At 59.3% G+C, this 21,142-nt stretch overlaps 2 protein-coding genes across 10 annotated transcripts; one reads left to right on the top strand and one right to left on the bottom strand.

The window, feature by feature from the left end:
* Nucleotides 1-11: 11 nt before the first annotated feature.
* Nucleotides 12-18,064, top strand: EHBP1L1 (EH domain binding protein 1 like 1). 9 transcript variants are annotated; one of them, XR_005373625.1, is made up of 22 exons: nt 14-344; nt 2,981-3,038; nt 3,268-3,363; nt 3,644-3,697; nt 3,791-3,969; nt 4,049-4,191; nt 4,662-4,697; nt 4,783-4,851; nt 4,943-5,105; nt 5,274-7,281; nt 7,738-7,895; nt 7,984-8,032; nt 8,462-9,124; nt 13,762-13,831; nt 13,942-13,997; nt 14,093-14,216; nt 14,483-14,582; nt 15,542-15,615; nt 15,713-15,827; nt 15,958-16,268; nt 16,925-17,058; nt 17,324-18,064. XR_005373625.1 is itself a non-coding variant. In XM_038563931.1 (20 exons), exons 1-20 carry the CDS (start codon nt 241-243, stop codon nt 16,055-16,057), a joined length of 2,658 nt encoding a protein of 885 aa, XP_038419859.1. In that variant the 5' UTR covers nt 12-240; the 3' UTR covers nt 16,058-16,477. The 9 variants fall into 9 exon arrangements, 8 of the variants coding, with proteins under 8 accessions (XP_038419859.1, XP_038419858.1, XP_038419861.1 ...); XM_038563931.1 differs by lacking the exons at nt 16,925-17,058; nt 17,324-18,064 and having other exon boundaries at nt 12-344; nt 5,274-5,520; nt 15,958-16,477; XM_038563930.1 differs by lacking the exons at nt 16,925-17,058; nt 17,324-18,064 and having other exon boundaries at nt 12-344; nt 5,274-5,700; nt 15,958-16,477.
* Nucleotides 16,720-21,132, bottom strand: KCNK7 (potassium two pore domain channel subfamily K member 7). The gene is made up of 3 exons (XM_038563936.1): nt 19,463-21,132; nt 17,334-17,732; nt 16,720-17,055 (listed from the first exon to the last, which is right to left on the bottom strand). The coding sequence occupies exons 1-3, from the start codon at nt 19,779-19,781 to the stop codon at nt 16,850-16,852; spliced, it is 924 nt and encodes a 307-aa protein (XP_038419864.1). The 5' UTR covers nt 19,782-21,132; the 3' UTR covers nt 16,720-16,849.
* Nucleotides 21,133-21,142: the final 10 nt, after the last annotated feature.

The following is a 21,142-nucleotide window of genomic DNA, read 5'->3' as shown; positions in this document are numbered from 1 at the left end:
CGCTCCCGCGACCCGACGCGCCCCGGACGACCGGGCGGCCGACTCAGCCAGAGCCCCCGGCGGGCCCCAGCGGCCGCAGCGGGGAGATCGGCCCCGGGTCCGAGCCTCGGACATCTGCGACGGACGGGGCGGGCGGCGCGGATAGCAGCCCGGGAGGCCATGGGGACCCAGGCCGGGCCGGCGGTCGCGGGCCAGCGGAAGCCCCGAGTCTGAAGAGCCAGCAGCCGGGCGGCGGGGGCCATGACCTCGGTGTGGAAGCGCCTGCAGCGCGTGGGCAAGCGGGCCGCCAAGTTCCAGTTTGTGGCCTGTTACCACGAGCTGGTGGTGGAGTGCACCAAGAAATGGTGAGTGGCTGGGAGGCCTGGGGTACTCGGCTGGGACCCCATGGCGCTGCTGGGAGCCAGAGAGAACCTTTCCCCAGCCCCCTGGCCAACTAGGCCCCTCGCCCCCACCTTGGGCTCTGGTGTCCCAGACACAGAGACTCAAAAGTGCCCTTGCAGCTTGTGGGACCCCCGGAGTTGGGGCTGTGGGTAGCTTTTGGGGTGTTGAGGTCAGAACTTGCAGGCCTGAGAATCTGTCTGTGCTCACACCTTCCTCAGCTGCATGCAGCACTGGGGGAAGGGAGGCCTCATTTTTTTTTTGACTAGAGGGATGGTTCGGGATAACATCAGAAAAGGTAGCAAATTTTGAGGTCTGTTGGTGGCCAGGCTGTGGCTGAAACCTTCATGGACTGCGGTACAGCCCAGAACAAGGATGTTGCCTCCCCCACCCACTTGTTGAGCCAAAGGAACCCACACACCCACTTCAGCTGAGTGGGTGCTGGGAGGCTGGATATGTTTCCACTATGTCCTTAAAAGGGGAAACTGAGCATCAAGACGGATGAGGAGGGAGGCAGGGATGGCTTAAAGGGGCCTGCAGGCCTAGAAGGTTGTGAGTCGGGAAGGAGAGGTCTTGGGGCTGGTGAGGTGGCCTGGTGCGGGGAGATTTGTGAGAAGAGTACAGGACCTGGCCTGGACTGCCTAAGGGCCCAGAGGCATCTTGTCCACATGCTCCCACCCGCAGCTGCCCGGACCCCTGCGTCACACCCTAAATATACGTGTTCACTGGTGTCGGCTTCCCTTGGCTGGATTAGGGCACAGCTGTGGGGGCCTCACCCGTCAGGCGGGGCTAAATTTAGGTTCCCAAGAGGAAGAGCTGCTGGGGCAGGAAGGGATCATGGGGTCCAAAGGGAGGGGGGTAGTGAGCAGGAGGCTAGGGTCCCTTGGGCAGCAGCCATGTCCCTGGTTTTCACTGGGCCAGCCAGAAAGCCATTCACTCCATTTGGTGCGGCCCAGAGAAGACAAGAGCTAAAGTAGCACAGCACAGAGCTAGGACTTTAACTCTGGTCTCTGGCTTCTGCCTTCTGCCCCAGCATCCTGGGTGAGGCCAAGGGGACGCTGGGCTTGGTCCCAGAGAGCAGGCCTGGGGTGCGGGCAGTATCAATGCATCTGAGTCACGGGGGTGGGCAGGGCTTCCTGGGCTTCCTAGCCAGGAGCCCATGCTAGGAAGCTGCCCCTGCCCAGGTCTTGGCTCCCCAGGAAGGCGTGCCCAGCCTGAGTCAGGCTGCCTAGCCAGGCCCCGCCCTCTCTAGGCACCCCCTGTCTGCTTCCCCTTTCTGGGAAGTTTGCAGTTTGCATTGTCTGCAATTTAGGGTTCGGGAGGGGAGCTTGGCTATAGGCCAGAGAGCTCTGGGCTCGGCTTTGTGACCTACCCTGGCTCCCAACTTCTCTGGGCCTCAGCATTCTCAGGGGTTGACAGCAGAGCCAATTATCCTGGCTCAGCCTGCAGAGGGGCAGGGGGGTGGGTGTACCTAAGTGTCCTGGCATGGGGCTGGGTGCAGGCAAGAAGGGCTCCTGCATTGTCCTCGGCTTCATGGTCCCCTCAACCATCTCCACCCTCCTGAGCAGGAGCTGGACCTTCTAACCCAAAACAACCTTCTCCCTCCCAGGCCCAGCCACACATTAGCTCTGTGGGGCCGGGCCTGCTCAGGCAACTCTTTGCTCTCTTCACATCTCTGCCTCTCCTCTGAGTCTGCCCTGGCATATGCAGTTCAGCTTGGAGGTCACCCTCTGGAAGTCTTCCTTGATGCCCCCTGTGGGAATCAGGGGCCCTGCAAAGCTAGAGTCCCGGGCTCGGGGCTTGAGAGGTGGGGAGCATGGCTGACTCTCAGGGCCCCTGGGCTCAGCAGAGGGCTGGACATAGAAGGCCCTGGGTGGCTGTCTAATGACAAGCTGATGCTCTGCCTCCCTGACCACCTCCCAACCTCTGACTCTCACTCTAACCCTGAAATCTCCCCACAATCTCAGACCTCTGTGCTTACCATTCCTTCTTCCTGAGCCTTCCTTCTCTAGACAACTCACATAGCCCATCCCTCCCCTGAGCCTCTGCTCAGACACCCCAACCTCAAGGAGACCCCAGTGGCTCTCTCCTATCTCCCTAAAGTCAGCTGGTTAATTTATTTCCCTTCTCGATTGGCACTCTTCCCCAACCTCTGTTGTCCTCAGCCTGAGAAGGTCTTGCTTCTCCTTTGCCCTGCTCTGCCTCTAAACTGGGCTGGGTTTACAGTCCACACTGCCCAAATATTTGTGAGCAAATGGGTTTGTTTTACTCCATGTCTGTCTCTCTGAGTCAGTGTGTCTCTTGGAGGGTCCTTGCTGTGTGCATGTGGTTCTCTCTGTGTGTGCTGGTCTCTCTGTATGTCTCTGTGTCTCTCATTGTCAGTCTTCGTAATCCCTGCCGACCCACTGGAGCCTTTGCCCTTCTGCCCTGGGCCCCACCCTGCCTCCACAGCCCCACCCTGCTCCTGGTGGCTCCAGATAAGGGGCTGTGCGGGGGGCCCTCTCCTGGGGGAGGGGGATGTGGGCAGAAGGAAGACCCTGGAGGATATGGAGAGGCTGGGTGGGTGGGCCTGACTGAGAAGACCCCCTCTCCCAACTCCCAGGCAACCGGATAAGCTGGTGGTGGTGTGGACCCGGCGGAATCGACGCATCTGCTCCAAGGTGGGGGAGGTTGTCAACTGGAAAGGGGTCCAGGTTGTGGGTTGTGGGTGAGGCTAACAGAGGGTGTGGGGAAAGTGGGTACATGAGAACTGATGGGGGAGTAGAGTCAGGTTCAGGTTTGGATTAGAATCCATAGAAGGGAGAGAAAGATGAGATCAAGTCTGGAGCTAAGGGCAGGTGGTGAGGGGAGAGTTAAGAGTCAGGGGAGGCCTTCCACCACTCCCTGCAGGCCCACAGCTGGCAGCCAGGCATCCAGAACCCATACCGGGGCACCGTGGTGTGGATGGTGCCAGAGAATGTGGACATCTCTGTGACTCTCTACAGGGTGAGTCTCTAGCCCTTCTGCATAGGTGGGAATGCGGGGGTGGGGGGACGATTACCACCCAGGCAGCCCCGGGGGATCCCCATTGAGTTATCCATCCAAATAGGATAGAACAGAGGGGTGAGATGGAGAACCAAGATGGGGTAGGGGTGGCCCAAGAGGTCTCCTCGGAGGGGGTGGCATGCACACATACTTGTCACACACAGTGAGAGACAGCTGGCCCTTCTCCCCACACTGCTCTCACCCCAGAGCCCTTGTACTCACTGGTGCCCTCGTTTCCTAGGACCCTCACGTGGACCAGTACGAGGCCAAGGAGTGGACATTTGTTATCGAGAATGTGAGTGGCCAGGCAGGCTGGGACCTGGGCTCTTGGGGACTCTGGGGCAGCACTGACTATCCTTCCCCGCCCGCCTCTTTTCCTGGCTCACAGGAATCTAAGGGACAACGGAAGGTGCTGGCCACTGCTGAGGTGGACCTGGCCCACTACGCGGGGCCCGTGCCTGCCCGAGCACCCCTGCGGCTGCGGCTAAAGCCCAAGTCCGTGAAGGTGGTACAAGCTGAGCTGAGCCTCACTCTCTCGGGGGTACTGCTGCGGGAGGGCCGTGCCACGTGAGTGCCCATCCTCCTTCCTTGGCCTGAGTCTGGAACCTCTGACCTCAGCCCTCAACCCTGACCTCTGACCCCCCAGGGACGATGACATGCAGAGTCTTGCGAGCCTCATGAGCGTGAAGCCTAGCGATGTGGGCAACCTGGATGACTTTGCTGAGAGTGACGAGGAGGAGGCTAATGGCCCAGGGGCCCCTGAGACACGGTCTCATGTCCCCCAGCCAGGTGGGCTCACAGCCTGCCATGGATGAGATCACCAGGACGTAGGGAATGCTGGGGATAAGCCAGGCCAGGAGCTGCTGGCTGTGCAGTGGGGGGGACGGGGTGGTGCTTGCGCATGCCCAGTCGGGGGGCTCACCTGCCCAGGCAGTCCCAACCTGCCCAGCAGCTCTGACTATCCAAACTTGGCTCCTAGTCCCATGGCGGCCTGGGTCCTTAGCTGAGTCCCACAGGCCCTGTCCTCAGCCCTGAGTGGGTGCCTGACTGGGTCAGTACCTGCCCTGAACTGGCTGGGCCAAAAGCACAGTGGGGAGATGCAGTCTACTCTCTCCAGGCCTCACCACCCACCCTGGTACTCAGCCACTAGCTTTCTCATCCCTCCTTTTTGCTTGTTAAGGCTTTGTTTCTGTCTGTCCTTGTGGTTCTCTCTCTCTCTCTCTTTCTGTCTGCATCCGAGGGCCTGTCTCTTCTCGCAGGTCGGGGCAGTGCCCTGAGGCTGGGGCGTTTCCCAGGTAGGCCCAAAACTCTGGTTGGGGGGAAGCCGTCAGACCTGTGGGGTCCTCCCCTGGGCTGACCTGCCCCCCATCCCCACCCCAGATCCCTCTCGGGAGCTGAAGACACTTTGTGAGGAGGACGAGGAGGGCCGGGTACAGTCCCGGCAGGCAGGTGAGGCCCAGGCTGGGGTTGGGGTTGGGGAGGGAATGGACCTCCAGTCTGGGGCCCAGGCCTCAGGGCCCCTCCCTTCCTTCCTCCCCAGCTGCCAGCCCTTCTAGTGCGGAGGATACCAGTCCCACCCCTGTGAGTGCCCCTGCGCCCCCAGCCAGGGCCTCCCGGGGCCAGGGGCCAGAACCAGCTACTGTAGCAGGGGGCCAGGTGGGGCTCAAGGCCCCAAGGCCCCTGGGAACCCCACCAGAGGAGAGGTGAGCTTTGGAATGAGCCCCACTTCCATCCCCTGCTCTACTGTTAGAAAGCTGCATTCCCCCTACCAACCTGTCTTTCCAGTGCCCTAGCAACCTGAAGGGTGGGGATGGGGCTGACAGTAGGTAGCCAAGTGGGTTCCCCAATGCTTCCTCCTGCTCTCTCCTCAGGTCCTCAAGACAGCCACGCCAGGATGTGGCCCCTACTCCAGCCCCTCGGTTCCGGAAAGGCTCTGATGCCCCCTGGCCCCCAGGCCCCCAAGGGGAAGATGAGGCTTCCAAAGCCTCAGGGGCCCCCCTAGCAGGAGTGGGTTCTTCTGGGGAGATCCAAGTCCAGGAAAGCCCTCAGGAAGGGACAGAGGCTCAGGGAGCCAGGCTGGGCCCAGGCATTGAGGATGAAGGCTCCAGAGACTCTCTGGTAGGGCAGAAAAACAAGGTTGAAGAGGGGAGCCCTGGGGACAGGCCAGGGGCTAGAGGGGTGGACACAGAGCATGAGTCAGAAGTCACAGAGGTGAACACTAAGAGATTAGACATCAGAGCTGGGAAGGCTGAAGAGAGTTTAGAAGTGAGTCAAGTGGATGCTGAGCAGAGGTCAAAGGTGAGACATGTGGACACTAAGGGACCAGAGGCTATAGGGGTGATGTCTGAGACAAGATTCAAGGAGACTCCCGAGGCTCCACCAAGAGGCTCTCAAGGGAGGACAGGGGTCAGGACTGGGGATGAGGCTCCTACAATCCTGAGCACACCTGCAGCAGAGCCTGTAGGGCACACCAGGCATCTTGGTGACCTCAAAGGTGACAAGGCTGCTGCAGGACACGAGAGAGAGGGTACAGAGGTGAGAGGCAGAGTCCCTGGTATTGGGGGGACAGGCCCGGAGCAGGGTCCCTCTGTTGGAGCAGCGGATGTCAGGCCCCAGGTGAGCAGGTACAAGGGGGCCCCACCAGCAGCTGACCAAGGGGTGATGTCTAGAGATCTGGAGTTCTGGGAGGCAGAGGCTGGGGATTCGAGAATCCTGGGAACAGAGACTGGGGTGGCAGAGTCCGAGGTACTGGGGACCCAGGAGACAGAAGTGGGGAGATCAGGATTCCTGGAGATAGAGGCTGGGACAGCAAAGGCTGAGGCCCTGGAGGCCCAGGAGACGGAGAGCATGGGGTTGGGGGTCCTGGAGTCAGAGGCTGCTGGAATGGCAGAGTCTGAGGAACTGGGGACCCAGAAAACAGAGGCTGGGGATTCAGGATTTCTGGAGACAAAGACTAGAATGGCAGAGACTGAGATATTGGGGACCCAGGAGACAGCTGGTGGTTCAGGGATGCTGGGGACAGAGGCTGAGGCAGCAGAATCTGAAATATGGGGGGCTCAGGAGGCAGAGGTGGGAGGTGCCAGCATGCCAGAGATCGAGGCTGGGAGGGCAGAGGCTGAGATATTGGGGACCCAAGAGACAAAAGTAAGGGGCTCAGGGATAAAATACAAGATGGCAGGGACCCAGGAAGCAGAGATAGGCGGTTCAGAGGTTCCATGGTTTGAGACCAGGACAGCAGCAGCTGAGATACTGGGGACCCAGGAGGTAGCAGCTGGGGGTGCAGGGGTCCCAAGGATAGAGAATGAAGTAGCAGGAGCCCAGGAGACAGAGGTGGCTGATTCAAGGGTTTTGAGACCAGAGGTTGGAATGGCAGAGATGGAGGGACTGTGGACTCAACAGACAGAAACTACAGTTTTAGTGACTGAGAAAGTGAAGGCAGAGACTTTGGGGGCCCAGGAGGCAGAGCCTGGGCTCTGGGAGACCCTCAAATATGAGGCTCTACAGGACTCCATCACTAAGCATGGAGTTGTAGTGCCCCAGGGGGTAGAGTCAGAGGCAGAGACTACAGTTTTGAGGGTCCAGGAGGTGGAAGCTGGGGTTTGGGGGGTTTCAGAGGCCAGATCTGGGGTTTTGGGGGCCCAGGAAGCAGAGATGGAGGGTTTAGGGCCTCCCAAGAACGAATTAAGTATTTTGGAGCCCCAGGATGCAGAAACTGGGGTCTCAGGAACTGAGAAGGGAAAAGACGCTGAGTTAAACCTCCCAGAGGCCAGCCTGACTGAGGCACAGGTGGCCAGTAGGGCGGGGGCTGGGGTGCGCAAGCCCTCAGGGGCCTCTTCCCCAGAGGAGCCTGAAGAGGACGGGAGGCTGCTGGGCAGCCAGGTAGGGATGGGGGCCGCCGAGGGCCCAGTCTGCTGCTTCCCGCTAACCTGGGGCTGAGCTAACGGCGGCTCTGCATGGACCCACCTGGTCAACTGGGGTGTGGTAGGACCGGGGCTCAGCTACAAGGAGCCCCCCTCACCCTCTCCTCTCTCAGGATGCCCTGGCTCCCCCATCTTGTCTTCCCTGGGCTGCATGGAGCCAGACACCCCCCCCTGATTTTCTGGGCTGACTTTTAGGTGTGGCTGCTGGTTACCTCTGATCTTACCTGGGGCCACTGGCCTTTTAGGTGACCTTGGTAGATAACCACAGAGCTGGAAACCCTTTGCCTGGTCCCAGGGCTCTGGCCAGTGGTCTCTGGTGACCCCTGTAAACCCAGAGCTGGAGCTATTTTGTGTCCAAGGGGCAGAGGGCACAGTCCTATGTTCACATTCCCTGAGTGCATCCTTGTGTCTCTAGGCACCACCTGCCCAGGTCAGCTCCAGTCAATCCCTGCTGGAGTGGTGCCAGGAAGTCACTGCTGGTTACCGTGGTGTCCGAGTCACCAACTTTACTACGTCTTGGCGCAACGGCTTGGCATTCTGTGCCATCCTGCACCGATTCCACCCAGACAAGATGTGAGCTGCCAGAGGGGGTGGGAATGAAGGAGGGAGTCTCCTGGGAGGGCAGTGTGATTCCAGCCTCCGACCAGCCCTCTCCCTGCAGTGACTACGCCTCCCTGGATCCGCTCAACATCAAACAGAACAACAAGCAGGTGAGATGGGACAGGACCAAGGCCTGGAGGGAAAGGTTCCCGAGCTAGGCCCTAGATCCCAGATTTAGAGTCGGCCGGTCTTTGGGAGAGGAATCTATGGGCTGCAGGGCCCCCAGAGCGGACTTTAGAAGTTCTGCCACTTTTTACTCTCTTGGTCTTTACATTGTTCGTTTTCCTTAGTTTAGTTAGTTTTGTTTTAAAGCATATTTCCACCAGATGGTTTTTCCAAAACCACCCTTTGGTGTGCAGTTGCTGGGTGGCGGGAGGGCGGGCCCTGTTGCTGGATCTCCCCAGCAGAAGGGTGAAGGCTCGCTGGGCAAACCCCCGCCTGAGAGTCGCGGGACTCCGCCTGCGGCGGCCGAGGGCGGGGCGGGGGCCGCGGCGTCCCTGGGTACCGCCCGCCGCCGCTCATCAGCGCTCGGTCCCTAGGCCTTCGATGGCTTCGCGGCCCTGGGCGTGTCGCGGCTGCTGGAGCCGGCGGACATGGTGCTGCTGTCGGTGCCCGACAAGCTCATCGTCATGACGTACCTGTGCCAGATCCGCGCCTTCTGCACGGGGCAGGAGTTGCAGCTGGTGCAGCTGGAGGGCGGCGGCGGCGCTGGCACGTACTGTGTGGCCAGCGCCCGGCCCGGCCCGCCCGACAGCCTGGACACCGGGGGCCTGGCGCAGCGGCTGCGGGAGCACCGGCCCGAGGCGCCGGCGGAGCCCAAGGAGCCCGAGAACCGCGCTGACCGCGCGGCTCCCGAGGCCACCTCCGAGGACGGCGGCGCCGAGCCCGCCCTGGAAGCGCGCTCCGCGGAGGCCCCTGGCGACGGCCCCGGGGCCCGGCCATCCGCGCCCCCGGCCCAAGGGCTGGTGAACGGGTCCGGGGCCCCGGGCGCGGGGGGCGGCGCGAGGCAGCGGCGGCCGTCGGTCAACGGGGAGGCCGGGCCGGTGCCCCCGCCCCGCGCCCACGGCTCCTTCTCCCACGTGCGCGACGCCGACCTCCTCAGGAAGAGGCGCTCGCGGCTGCGGAACAGCAACTCTTTCTCGGCCGAGGACCCGGACTCGGGAGCGGCTGGAGCCAGCGGAGCGACCGGAGCCCCGGCGGCAGTGAGTGCCCTCCTGCGGCATAGGGGGGAGCTGGGCAGAGAAGCCCCAAGGGCGGAGCTGGCCCAGGGGTGGCCGCTGCCGGGCAGCAGGGCTCAGCTGGACCCCGCGGAGTGCTTTCTGAGTGGAGGGACCATGGTGCCACGGAAGAGTACCCTGGCAAGGTAGTGAGCTCCTGCTCTGGGGACACATGCAAGCCGAGGCCCCCTGGGGGACGAGCAGCGGCCTGGGCAGGGTCTCCACCTTTGCTGCCAACCTTGGGACATATGCTAATGTGTTTTGCTTTTTAAGATTTTATATATTTATTCATGAGAGACACACACGGAGAGGCAGAGACACAGGCAGAGGGAGAAGCAGGCTCCATGCGGGGAGCCCAATGTGGGCTCCATCCCGGGTCTCCAGTACGAAGGCGGCGCCAAACTGCTGAGCCACCCGGGCTGCCCATATATACTAATGTTTTTTTTTTTTTTTTTAAGATTTTTTTAAAATTTTTTATTTATTTATGATAGTTACGGAGAGAGAGAGAGAGAGAGAGAGAGAGAGGCAGAGACATAGGCAGAGGGAGAAGCAGGCTCCATGCACCAGGAGCCTGATGTGGGATTCGATCCCGGGTCTCCAGGATCGTGCCCTGGGCCAAAGGCAGGCGCCAAACGGCTGCACCACCCAGGGATCCCTATACTAATGGTTTTTAATGCTTGACATCCAGGTAGAGTAGAATCATGGTAGTGGGTAGAAGGCTCTAGGTTTTCAGCACTCAGTGCACTGCTCTTTATAGACTGTAAAGTGGGTTGGGGTGTTTCTTTCCCTGCAGGGGTCGACCAGCAGCCACTATTTGTTCTGTAAGTTGGGACAGAGCTTCTGTGCTCCAGGGGACCATCCAGGGCCTCCCAACCCCAAGTATCTCTGACTTGGATCCTTAACTCAAGATCCTGGAAACCCATTCTTCTCTAATAATGGGAGGTTGGGGATGGTAGACCCTACCGGGTGCCCGTGTCCCTCACCCCAGCCCCTGCAGGTCTCAGGTCAGGGTCTCCCTGGGTGTCACATGATCACTGCACTGAAGGGGAGATGGTCCTAGAGAAGGTACAGATTTGCTCAAGGACTCAGAGCCACTGAAGTAGCCTCCGAGCTGGGGCTCCTTCCACTCACTGTACCCGTCCTGCCTGGGACAACAGGGGCAGCTCTGTCAGGCCACTCCAAGCCTTCAGCTGCCCAGGGATGACCCCTGAGTGCTAAAGAAAGGCGAGAATTGGGCAGCCCAGGTGGCTCCGTGGTTTGGCACCGCCTTCAACCCAGGGTGTGATCCTGGAGACCTGGGATCAAGTCCTGTGTCGGGCTCCCTGCATGGAGCCTGCTTCTCCCTCTGCCTCTGCCTGTGTCTGTGCCTTTCTCTCTGTGTGTGTCTCTCATGAATAAATAAATAAAAGCTTTAAAAAAGCGAGAATAAATGGGGAAGGTCTTTCTGGAAGCGGCCACCATGTGAGCGAGGCTGATAAGGTGGGCAAGCTCTCCAGGTGAAAACTGGGAGGGGGTAGTTCTCATGTGGAGGGACCTGCTGAAGTAAAAGTGTGTTAGCAGGAAGGCTCAGGTTTCGTTTTGGGGTCTGCCTGCCACTCCCCTCCCAGAATGTCAGCAGGCGGCAGTGGTGGTGAGGCTGGCTTATAGAACTGAAGCATTGAGAACAGAGTCAGAGGCACCGCATTGTGAATGGGAGACAGGGAGGGCTACCTGGGGCACCCATAGGAGATGTGATAGGCTGGGGTCAGGGGGACACAGCCGTCCATGGCTGTGGCCATGACCGCAGCCTTGTTCATGTGTGTCAGTGGCTCAGCAAATCTTAAGAGGGAAGGCTCCATCCCACACCCTTCTCTGCCCAAGTCCCAGCGTCTGGTCCTTCCAAGCCAGGCCACTCTCTAGCCCTTGTCCCACAGGAGGTTTTTGACCCACAGGCCTGGAGAGGACTCCTTCCCCCCCCCCGCCCGCCCACGTAAAGATTTATTTATTTGAGAGAAGTGGGAGGAGGGACAGAAGGAGAGAGGATCTCACGCAGACTCCCAGCTGAGTGCTGAGCCCGCTGAAGGACTCAATCCCATGACCTCGAGACCAGCACTTGAGCGGAAACCAAGATCAACTGACTGACCCACCCAGGCACCCTGGGACTCCTCCATGTTGGCCAGTCCCATCCCCCATGCCCTATGCCTGTGGTGGGAGGAGGTCAGGCCCTGCTGCGCCCTTGGCAATTCCCAGAATCCTGGATGGGACAAAGTCGGGCACCAGAAGCTGGGATAGGGCTGACACAACACTGTGAGCAGGGCAGGGTGCCTCTCTTGCAGCCCAGTAAGACTTCCTGGAGGAGGGGCCACACATGAAGGTGCAGAAAAAGGGGAATTGGGGTCAGACATGAGGAAGCATTGGAATGAATTCCCATCAGGGCCAGTGTGAGTAAGCTCTGTTGTTGCTGAGGTTGGGGTTTCTCCTTCACTCCCCTGCCCCTGCCTGCTCTGTGGGTAGAGTGCCTGCTTCTCTGTGCCTGGCCCAGCTCCATGACCCCTCATCAGCTCCTAAGTGACTCCACAATGCCCCTTCCAGGGAGGAACCATTACCCCATTTTGCAGGTGGGAACATTGAGACTTAGGGAGGTGAAGACAGAGGCAAAGGAAGTTGAGAACACCTGTGAACACAGAACTCTTAAATGGTGCTCTCTACTAGGTCCTGTGCTATTGACCCGCTGTGTGACCCCGGGCAAGCCATTTAACCTCTCTGTGCTCTTTCCCTGAGGATGAGAGCCAAACACATGAAAGTTCTTATGGAGTGGCCTTGAGACACCAGCTCAGGGTGCTGTCAAAAAAGCGGCACTGTGTTCTCCCCCAGATGCCTTTCAGGAGCCCTGCAGCCCCCAGGTTACATGAGTCTGGGATTTCTCTCACATACAAAGACACAAATGGAAGCCTTGTGGGTGTGATTGGCCCAGAGGCAAACAGTACATTGGTGGCCAAGCTTGGGAGCAAATCTTTGGATTAGACAGCCATGGGTCCAAGGCCGGGTTCTGTATGAGCCTCACCTCTGACCTCCAGTTTCCTCATCTGTGAATTCGGGATGGTGATCACCATGACTCACAGGGTTGTTGGGGGAACTGAAGGAGTCAATGTACATGCGCGGGGTCCAATGCATAACTGTGGTCAATAAGCTCTCATCAGCGGCCCTGAATGCCGGCTCTGGGCCCCACCCTGCCTGCAGAGGTGACCTCTGGGCAGGGAGACATGGGTCACCTCACCAGCGGCCCTGACTGGGGTAGGAGCTGTGCTGAGGAAGGCCAGGGAAGCTGTGAGGGGAGCATCGTGCGGCCTGGGGATCACGGCCTTGGGAGGCATGAAGGTCAGGAAGAGATACAGAAACCCAAGTGGGAACCCGAAGGGTGCTTGAAGAGGCTGAGCTGAGCTGGGTCATGGAGGTTGCTGAAGTGAGGCAGCCCCTGCTAGAGGCCAGCCCAGGCTGAGGAAACTGTTTGGGGAAGTGAAAGCCCAAGCCTGTTGCTATGGCTAGGCGGAGTCTGGGTGCTGTGTGGGGTACTAGGAGCTGAGGCTGGAGCTGGCCCCAGGCCTTGGCAACAATACTGGGGGCTGAGAGGGCTCGGGGGAGAGGAACACCATCGGGTGAAGCTTTTAGGGAGATCCCTCCGTTATGGCTTGAGGGGAGCGTCAGCAGGCAGGGCCTGGGCAGTGGCTGGTGAGGAGGCTGCTACTGGCCCAGGCCAGAGAAGATGGCACCTGAGTGGGATCTGCCCAGCGATGGCTCACAGAGAAGTGTGGGGTGGAGTGGACAGTAGAGTGGTTCCACCTCTTCTTCCCACCCTGTGACCTAGAAGGGTAGCCAGAGCAGGAGCCATCAAAGGGGCTAGGCTGTCTTCAGATCTAAGTCCCCAGCGCTGACTCTCCCAGCAAGTTGCCGGGGCAGGGGGCCGTGGGGAACGCACAGTAGGGGCCAGCCCTGCCTTTCCAGGCTAAAAGTGGTAGGTCCAGCCAACCTGTCCTGTTCTGAGTGTTCTAGGAAGAGCACTACGGTCCCTAGCATGGGAATTGATAAGGTGGGAGGGTGCCCCCTTTAGGACAGGATATGGAGGTGGTGGTTCAGGACAGCCTAGGTCTGGAGATGAGGTGAGTCAGGTCAGCTCACTGTCACTGTGTAGTCCTCTGACCATGCTGGAGATGCAAGAGCTAGGTCATGGGAGTCAGAGGTGACCTGAGGGAGATCCATGGAGGAAGGGGTGAGACAGGGAAGGAGAGGCCCCACTCAGGCCCTTCTTAGCCTTTCACTGATGACTCTCACAAAATCCCTATAAAGCCAGGATTATCAGCCCAGCCCAGGGAATGAGGACTGTGAGGCTCCAAGAGTGGGAGTGGACTGGCCCAGGACCACAGAGCCAGGGAGGGTGAAGGCCGTGGCCTTTGCTTGAGGAGGCATTTTTCCTAAAGGAGGTGGGGGTGGAGTTCTGTGCCTGCAGGACTGGAGAAGCAGCTGGGGTGGCCAGGGCCTGGAGTTGAGGGCCCCTCCTGCCCTGTGTGTGCACTGAGCCTCTGGCTGGCCCCAGGGTGGGGCTGTTGGGAAACCCCCACAAGCCTCACTGGCCTCTTTCTCTACAGGAAGCCCTGAGCCCTGACCCCAGCTCTGTCCCTGGCCCACCCACAACCGCAGCCCCACAGCAGTCCCCTGGTGAGTAGTTTTGGAGTAGTGACCGAGCTCAGCTCTGGCTGATCCTGAACTGGGGATACCCTGAGGGCAGGTGTCAGTTGGAGGTGCCTTAGCTTGGTCTCTGTCTGCAGGTAAGAGTCTCCCATCAGAGGAGCCACCCCCAAGTCCAGGGGAAGAGGCTGGGCTGGTAAGGATGGCCGAGGTGGGTGGAACTGGTGGGTGGCATTTCCTAGGCAGAGCTCGGGCTGAGTCCACCCTGTCCTTTGCCCCCGTTTCTTGCAGCAACGGTTCCAGGACACAAGTCAGTATGTGTGTGCAGAGCTGCAGGCCCTGGAACAGGAGCAGAGACAGATTGATGGGCGGGCAGCCGAGGTGGAGACACAACTGAGGAGACTTATGGAGTCAGGTGGGGCAGGCGCCTGGAGTCCACTCCCCAGCACAATGTACCAGATCTGCCTAGCCCTGCAGCACTTCCTGTTCTGGGGAGGAGCTGGGAGAGGGCAAAGCTGGGGTCACTGTCCCCATTTACAGCTGGGTAAGGGAAGCAGCTTGCCAGAGGCACACTGGCTTCAGGGATGCCATAATGAAGCAAGCCCCTTCCCCACTCTCCAGCCACCTTACCCTGCCACCTGGGTTGGTGGCAGGCCTGGTGACACTCTTGGCCTGGTTCAGGTGCTGACAAGCTGCAGGAGGAGATGTTGATCCAGGAGTGGTTCACACTGGTCAACAAGAAGAATGCTCTCATCAGAAGGCAGGACCAGCTGCAGCTGCTGTGAGTGCAGGCAGGCCCCGCCTGGGGTAGGCGTCCACCACCCCAACCCAGGGCCTGCAGAATAGGGAATCTTGGCTACATTGGTTACAAATATTCACAGCTTTCTTCTTTCTTCAAAGATTCTTTTGAAAAATTGTTCAGTCATCTTATTTTTTCTTTTTTTTCTTTTTTTTTTAATTTTTATTTATTTATGATAGTCACAGAGAGAGAGAGAGAGAGAGAGAGGCAGAGACACAGGCAGGGGGAGAAGCAGGCTCCATGCACCGGGAGCCTGATGTGGGATTCGATCCCGGGTCTCCAGGATCGTGCCCTGGGCCAAAGGCAGGTGTGAAACCGCTGCACCACCCAGGGATCCCCTTATTTTTTCTTCTCAAAAGTCCAGTATAAGTTACATATCTCTTAAATTGGAACTGTTTTATGAATCCAAAACCCAAGAGAAAAACATAGTACAGGCGGGTCAGGGCTTAGTGCCCCAGTTTGACCTTGTTCTTTTACAATAAGGAAAACTGAGGCCCAGGGAGATCTGAGCTGGTTTCCCAAGTGGGATCAAACGTGATTCTTCTTTTTATAGTCCGGCATGATGAAGGTGGTTTTTCTTCCCTTTTGCATTTTGGATCAATTTTCAGAATAATTTTGTCTAATACTTGCTGTTTGTGAATAATGTTCATCCAAACAATCCTGCAAGATTGTTTCTTAATTGAAAAAAAAAAAAAAGAGCAGCGAGGATGGGAGGAGACAATATAAACATTCAGCATTTGGAGAAGAGTTGGAAGGAAGACGATTTGGAGCAGGGACGGGGTATAGCGCTGCTCTCAGCCCAGGCCTCCGCGCAAATCGGTCATGGAGTGGGATGGGGGCCAGGGAGTGGTCAGAGCCCTGAGACCCCTCCCCCTCCCATTCCCTCTTCCTGACCCACCCCTACTCCCACCCCCTACCCCCACCCCCTACCCCTACCCCAGCATCGAGGAGCAGGACCTGGAGCGGAGGTTTGAGTTGCTGAGCCGGGAGCTACGGGCCATGCTGGCGATCGAAGGTGGGACATGGGACCTGGGAGATGGCGCCGGAGGGGGCCCGAGAGCAGGACCCAGCCGGGCCGGCGCCTCCTGACTCCTAGCCCCCTCCGCTCCCAGACTGGCTGAAAACCGCGGCGCAGCAGCACCGAGAGCAGCTGCTCCTGGAGGAGCTGGTGTCGCTGGTGAACCAGCGCGACGAGCTGGTCCGGGACCTGGACCACAAGGAGCGGATGTGAGTGGGGTAGGGTCGCCGCGGGGAGGCGGGGAGGGCCTGGGGCGCGCTCCCGGGGGTTGCTCGGCCCGGCGGCAGGGGGCGGAGGGGGCCAGCGCCCCGGCTCTGACCGGATGGGGTTCCCTCGCAGCGCCCTGGAGGAGGATGAGCGCCTGGAACGCGGCCTGGAGCAGCGGCGCCGCAAGCTGAGCCGCCAGCTGAGCCGGCGCGAGCGCTGTTCGCTGAGCTGAGGCCTCCGGCTCGCACCGCAGCCCTTCTCGCCGCAGCGCAGCACGGGGTCGCCGCCCCGGGGCTGGCGCCTGGAGGACCGCACGTGGTCGCAGCGCGCTCCACTCGTGGGGCCGCCGTCGCCCACAGGGCGGGGAGCAGGGCGGCCCCCGAGCCCGACCGATGGGAGCGGCTGGACGGCCGTGCAGTCCGGGGCCGTATTTATTTGTTCGTGTGAGTGTGTGCGTGTGTTCGCCGGGGGCGGGGGGGGGGGGGGGGTCCCAGGGTCCCAGGGTCCCAGGAGTGTCCCGAAGTACGACACCGCCCCCCAGGCCGAGGGCCCTGGGCCTGCGGGCGGGGGAGCTGGGATGGCCGCTGGACCGTGCGCCCCCGCCCTCCCCCATTCTTGATCTTCGTGAGCAATAAAGTTGGACGAAGCTACACCACAATGGCCTTTCTCAGGAGGGGGCTTTCAATAGACGGAAGGGGGTGGGGCAGAGGCCGAAGAGGTTATCTGCGATCCCAAGTGGGGCCTGCTCGGGCTTTGAGGTTCCCAGATGCGGAGGAGGGCTCTGCCCGGCTTTCACTTTCAAAGGACTGGGGGTAGGTGGTTAAGGATGATGGGGTTTGGGTCGTTGATCGCTCTAGGGGTCCCGTTTTGAAGGAAGAGACAAAAACAGTTGGGGTTCTTACACCACCCCCTTTTTAAAACACATTATTATCTGAGGTCCTTACAATCCCCCCTCCCATCTCTGGAGGCTTCGTTGTGGGGCTTGTCCACTTGAGAGGAGCTCCACTCCATCACCTGACACCCGTCAGCAGGTTGCGGCCTGTTCTGGGGCTGCTGCTGAGGGTGGCAGGGTGCTCAGAGCCAGTTCATCCTGGCCTAGGATGCCACCTTGGTCTTCAGCAGTCAGCAGGCCACTGGACCCAAAGAACTTCACCATGGCACGGACCTGTGGCAGCTCTGAGAAGGTCTCCACAGTCAGCAGCATGGCCAGGAGCCCAAGGAGCAAGTAACCTGGTGAGGAGAGGTTGCTAGGGCAGCTCTTGGGGTGCCAGTGATGCTCCTTGCCCACCTCCCAGGCAGGTGACCCCCTCCCCACCAGTACCTAGTGCCAGTCACAACTCTCTCAACTCCACCATCAGGGTTCTTCCAACTACAACTCCCACTCCACAGCCTAGGGCAGTGCTCCTTCACCCTTGAGGCTCAGCCTTCCTGGTGGCTTATGGGAGTTTTAGTCCAGGCTCCTCTTCCCTCCTCTCCTTTCTCCCACACTCTGTGGCAGCTGGACTCACCAAGAAGTGCAAGCTGGCCAAGGTGGTAAAGTACTGGATGAAGGCCACGGCTACCACCTGGCAACAGGTCCCCCAGGCCGATGGTGCTGAGTGAGCTGAAGCAGAAGTAGATGGCCTCCAGCAGGTCGCACTCACCCTGCAACCCCCACAGCACCAGTGCCGGAAGCAGCACGAAGGTCCCAGCCACCAGCAGGCCCAATCCAGCTGCACACAGCAGTGCAGCCATCTCTGGGGCCAGCTGCCAGTGGATGGCCACCCAGGCCCCAGGATGGCTTAGCAGGGGCAGCAGGCAGCAGCGCAGAGCGGCCAGGAGTGCTAGGGAGGCTGGCAGCCCGAGGGTTGCGTAGACCACACAGAAAGCCTTTCCACCTGCTGAGAGTGGGGCCATGTTGCCATAACCTGGAAAGGAGAGAGGTGGTAGGCAAGGTCACTTGCATGGGGTGCCAGGTGTGGTTCCCCTCCTTCCCCCAACAAGGCCGCTGGCAGAAGGCTGCCCTCTGGTGGCTGAGATGATGGGAACTGTTCAGACCTGGGCTCTGGCTGGCTTTGCTCCTCATTTGCTGGGGGTCCTTTAACCAGTCTTTTAACCTCTGTAACTGCTCTTCCTAGGTAAGTGTCTGACTCTTAATCTTGGCTCAGGTCATGAACTCAGGGTCATGAGATCAAAGCCTGGAGCCTGCTTAAGATTCTCTCTCCTTTTCTCTCTGGGCACCATCCTCCTCCCCAACCTCCCCTACTCTTAAATAAACAAACCAACCAGCGTCTCTGGCCACTCTTTTCTGGAAAATGTAAGGATTAAAAGAAGCAGTCACCTTAGGCCTCTTGTAGCTTGGGACAGTTTTGAGAACTGCTGTCCTGCCCCAGAGGAAGCTTGGTTTTCTCAGATTCCTTAGCTCTGCCCTTGATACTTCCAAATCCCCTAGGAAGAATAATACCCAGTCTATCACTTCCCAAAGGTGTACTGAGACATCCTGTGTGCCAGGCCTTGCACTGGAATCTGAGTGTGCTCAGGCCCTGCCATTTGGAGACAGGCAGGAAAATCAGTAGAGACACTTCATGTGAAGGGTGGCAAGAGAGCCAGCATGCCTGAGAGAAGGCATTCAAAACTGGAAAAACATGTGCAAAGTTAGGGAGAGGTAGGGGAGCAGGGTGTGCTGGGCAAACAGGACCAGCTAGTCCAGAGGTTGTAAATTCAAATGCCTTGAGGAGCCTGTTGTGAGACAAGAGGGAGTGGTGGGGACTGGGCTGGCCTGGAGAGGACACACTCTGCCCAAAGTGCAGGCCTATTCCACTCCAGACAATACGGAATCCCTTGCAGGGTTTCTGGCTCTGTGCAAGTAGGTTTCCTGATTGTTCAAAAGAATCTGGCAATATAGATTTTAATTCAAAAAACACTTAGAGGGATCCCTGGGTGGCGCAGCGGTTTAGCGCCTGCCTTTGGCCCAGAGCGTGATCCTGGAGTCCTGGGATCGCGTCCCACATTGGGCTCCCCGCATGGAGCCTGCTTCTCCCTCTGCCTGTGTCTCTGCCTCTCTCTCTCTGTGTCTCTCATGAATAAATAAATAAAATCTTAAAAAAAAAATAAAAACAAAACAAAACAAAAACAAAAACAAAAAAACACTTAGACACTTGGCAGGTGGAGAAACCTCCAGGGCTGTGGGTCCCATTCCTTTATTTCTCCAGGCCTTTGCACATGCTGTTCCCTCTGCCAGGAATCCCTTCATCTGCCAGGAATCCCTCATCTCTGTGCCCTCTCACCATGGCTAACATGTCATCAGGGCCTCCTCCCCCTGGACACACTCTCCTGAGTTGGTGGTCCGAATCTGTACTCCTGGGTCTACTCCATTTTCCTCCACTCAAGAATTCGTCCCACAGTATCTGTCCCTTACCTGGCCTCAGGCCACGGGGTCTGGGCATCTTTCCTGGGTCTGGGGGGCAGGCAAGAGGGTGTGGCTGAGTAGGCCACACCCCACCTGGCAGCTGAAGTTGAGGCACCAGTTGGGGTGTTGGGGTGGGAAGCCCCAGCTGTGACGTCAGGCCTAGTCAGTCTGGCATTTTGGGTCTGGCAGAAGGGCTACACCCCCAGTGCCCCCAGGAACCCCTCCTGCTGGGCCGTCTGGTGGCCTTACCCGTGGTAGTGAGGATGCTGGCAGTGAAGAGCAGAGCTGAGGGCAGATCCCAGGTCCTGGCCTCTGAGCCATTGCCCAGGCTGGAGACCCCGTGTACCTGGGCTTCCAGGGCAGTGCCCAGCAGCTCCTCCAGCGCCCCCGGTGGCAGGCAGGCCCCATACTCCGCCTGGAAAGCAGCCAGCTCTGCCCTGAGCTTGGCCTGGAGCTGGAGCGCTGGAGGCCCCTCCAGGGCCTGAAGCACAGCAGCCCCGATCCCCAGGGCCAGCAGGTGGGCTGCCACCAGGAGTGGGAACCGGGCCCAAGGCTTCAGAGTCCCCATGGTGAGCTACCCAGGGTTGGATCCGCTGTGAAAGCTGATGGCGGCGCCACCACAGGCACCTACCTCGGAGGGGCTGGGCAGGGTGGGGTAGGGAGGAGGTGCTACGTGGGTGGCTGAAGACAGAGCAATGCCTAGGACGCAGCAAGGGAGAGTGTGAATGAGCTTGGAGGGCATCTGAGTCCCTCTGCCCGGTTTCCGGGGGCAAGGCGTTGTTTGCTCAATTCCCTGCAGCTGGGGAGATACGGGTGGGGTGAGGCAGGAGGAGGCCCCAAGAGATAGCGACTGGCTCAAAAATCACACTGTGGTGGCTTATTCAAGGAGGAGCTCACCCCTCTGCCACACACACTGCATTCACCTACTCAGCACACACTTTGATCCTGAAGACACTAAGAAGAGGACAGACACAGGTCCCTTCCCTCCTGGTGTTGCCACAAGAAAACTGTTAGCAAGGAGATGTGACAAGTTCACAGTTACACATGCCTGAAGTTCTGGGGGCGGGGGGGACTCCCTGGGAAGGCTCTTGGAGGAGTGAAGAGTGACATTTCAGCTGGGGAACAGAAGAGGCCAGTCAAGGTGGGGGAGAGCTTGGGGTGTGAGAGGAACAGCGGGCTGGCTGTTGGGGGAGAGAGGGTAAAGACATGGGGTCTTGAGGACAAGAATAGCCTAGGGAGACCTCTGGGGGGCTACCGTAGGTAGGAAGGAAGAGGGGAGGGGAGTGGCAGGATCTGGGACAGGCCAGGTAGGGGCAGGGTGGTGAACTAAGAGAAGCCAAGGATGCCCAGAGGACCCTGGACAGATGATGCTCTCACACCTCCGTTCTGAGTCCTCCCTGAGAACCCTCTGCGCTGGGCCCTCCTGAGTCCTGCCCCACTGAACATGGAGGACCCAGAGGGCCTGGCTGCTAGGAAGTGTGTAGGGGAGGGGAGGAGCCTAGGTGTGACTCCCCTGAACCATGGAGGGCCCTGCCCTGGGGCATGATGTGAGGGCGGCTGCTGCCCATAGAAGCCTGCAGCAGTAGAAGCACGGGCAGAGCTGGGTGCCAGCGTGGGTCACTCTTTCCAGTTCCAGACCATGGAACAGACAAACCTGGGACAAATCCCCAAGGTGCTGCCCAGAGGGCTCCAGCCCCCCAAGCTTAGCAAACTAACTGTGGTGGGGGCGGCACAGCCAGGGAAGATGTCCCAGAGGAGGTGATGTTGGAGCTGGGCCCTGACGACAAGCAGGGACTGCCCAGCAGCAGGAAGAATCGGGGTGAATAGTCACCAGTCACTTGTAATGGCAGGAAAGGCCTGGCAAGGGCAGGGTAAAGGTGGGTGAGACCAGTGCGTGTGGATGCCGAGAACCGGCCTAGACCACCTGGC

This window comes from Canis lupus, chromosome 18, assembly GCF_011100685.1.
Source record: "Canis lupus familiaris isolate Mischka breed German Shepherd chromosome 18, alternate assembly UU_Cfam_GSD_1.0, whole genome shotgun sequence".
NCBI lineage: Eukaryota > Metazoa > Chordata > Mammalia > Carnivora > Canidae > Canis > Canis lupus.
The sequence above is the reverse complement of the archived record's forward strand: the minus strand, read 5'-3'. Positions and strand labels throughout refer to the sequence as shown.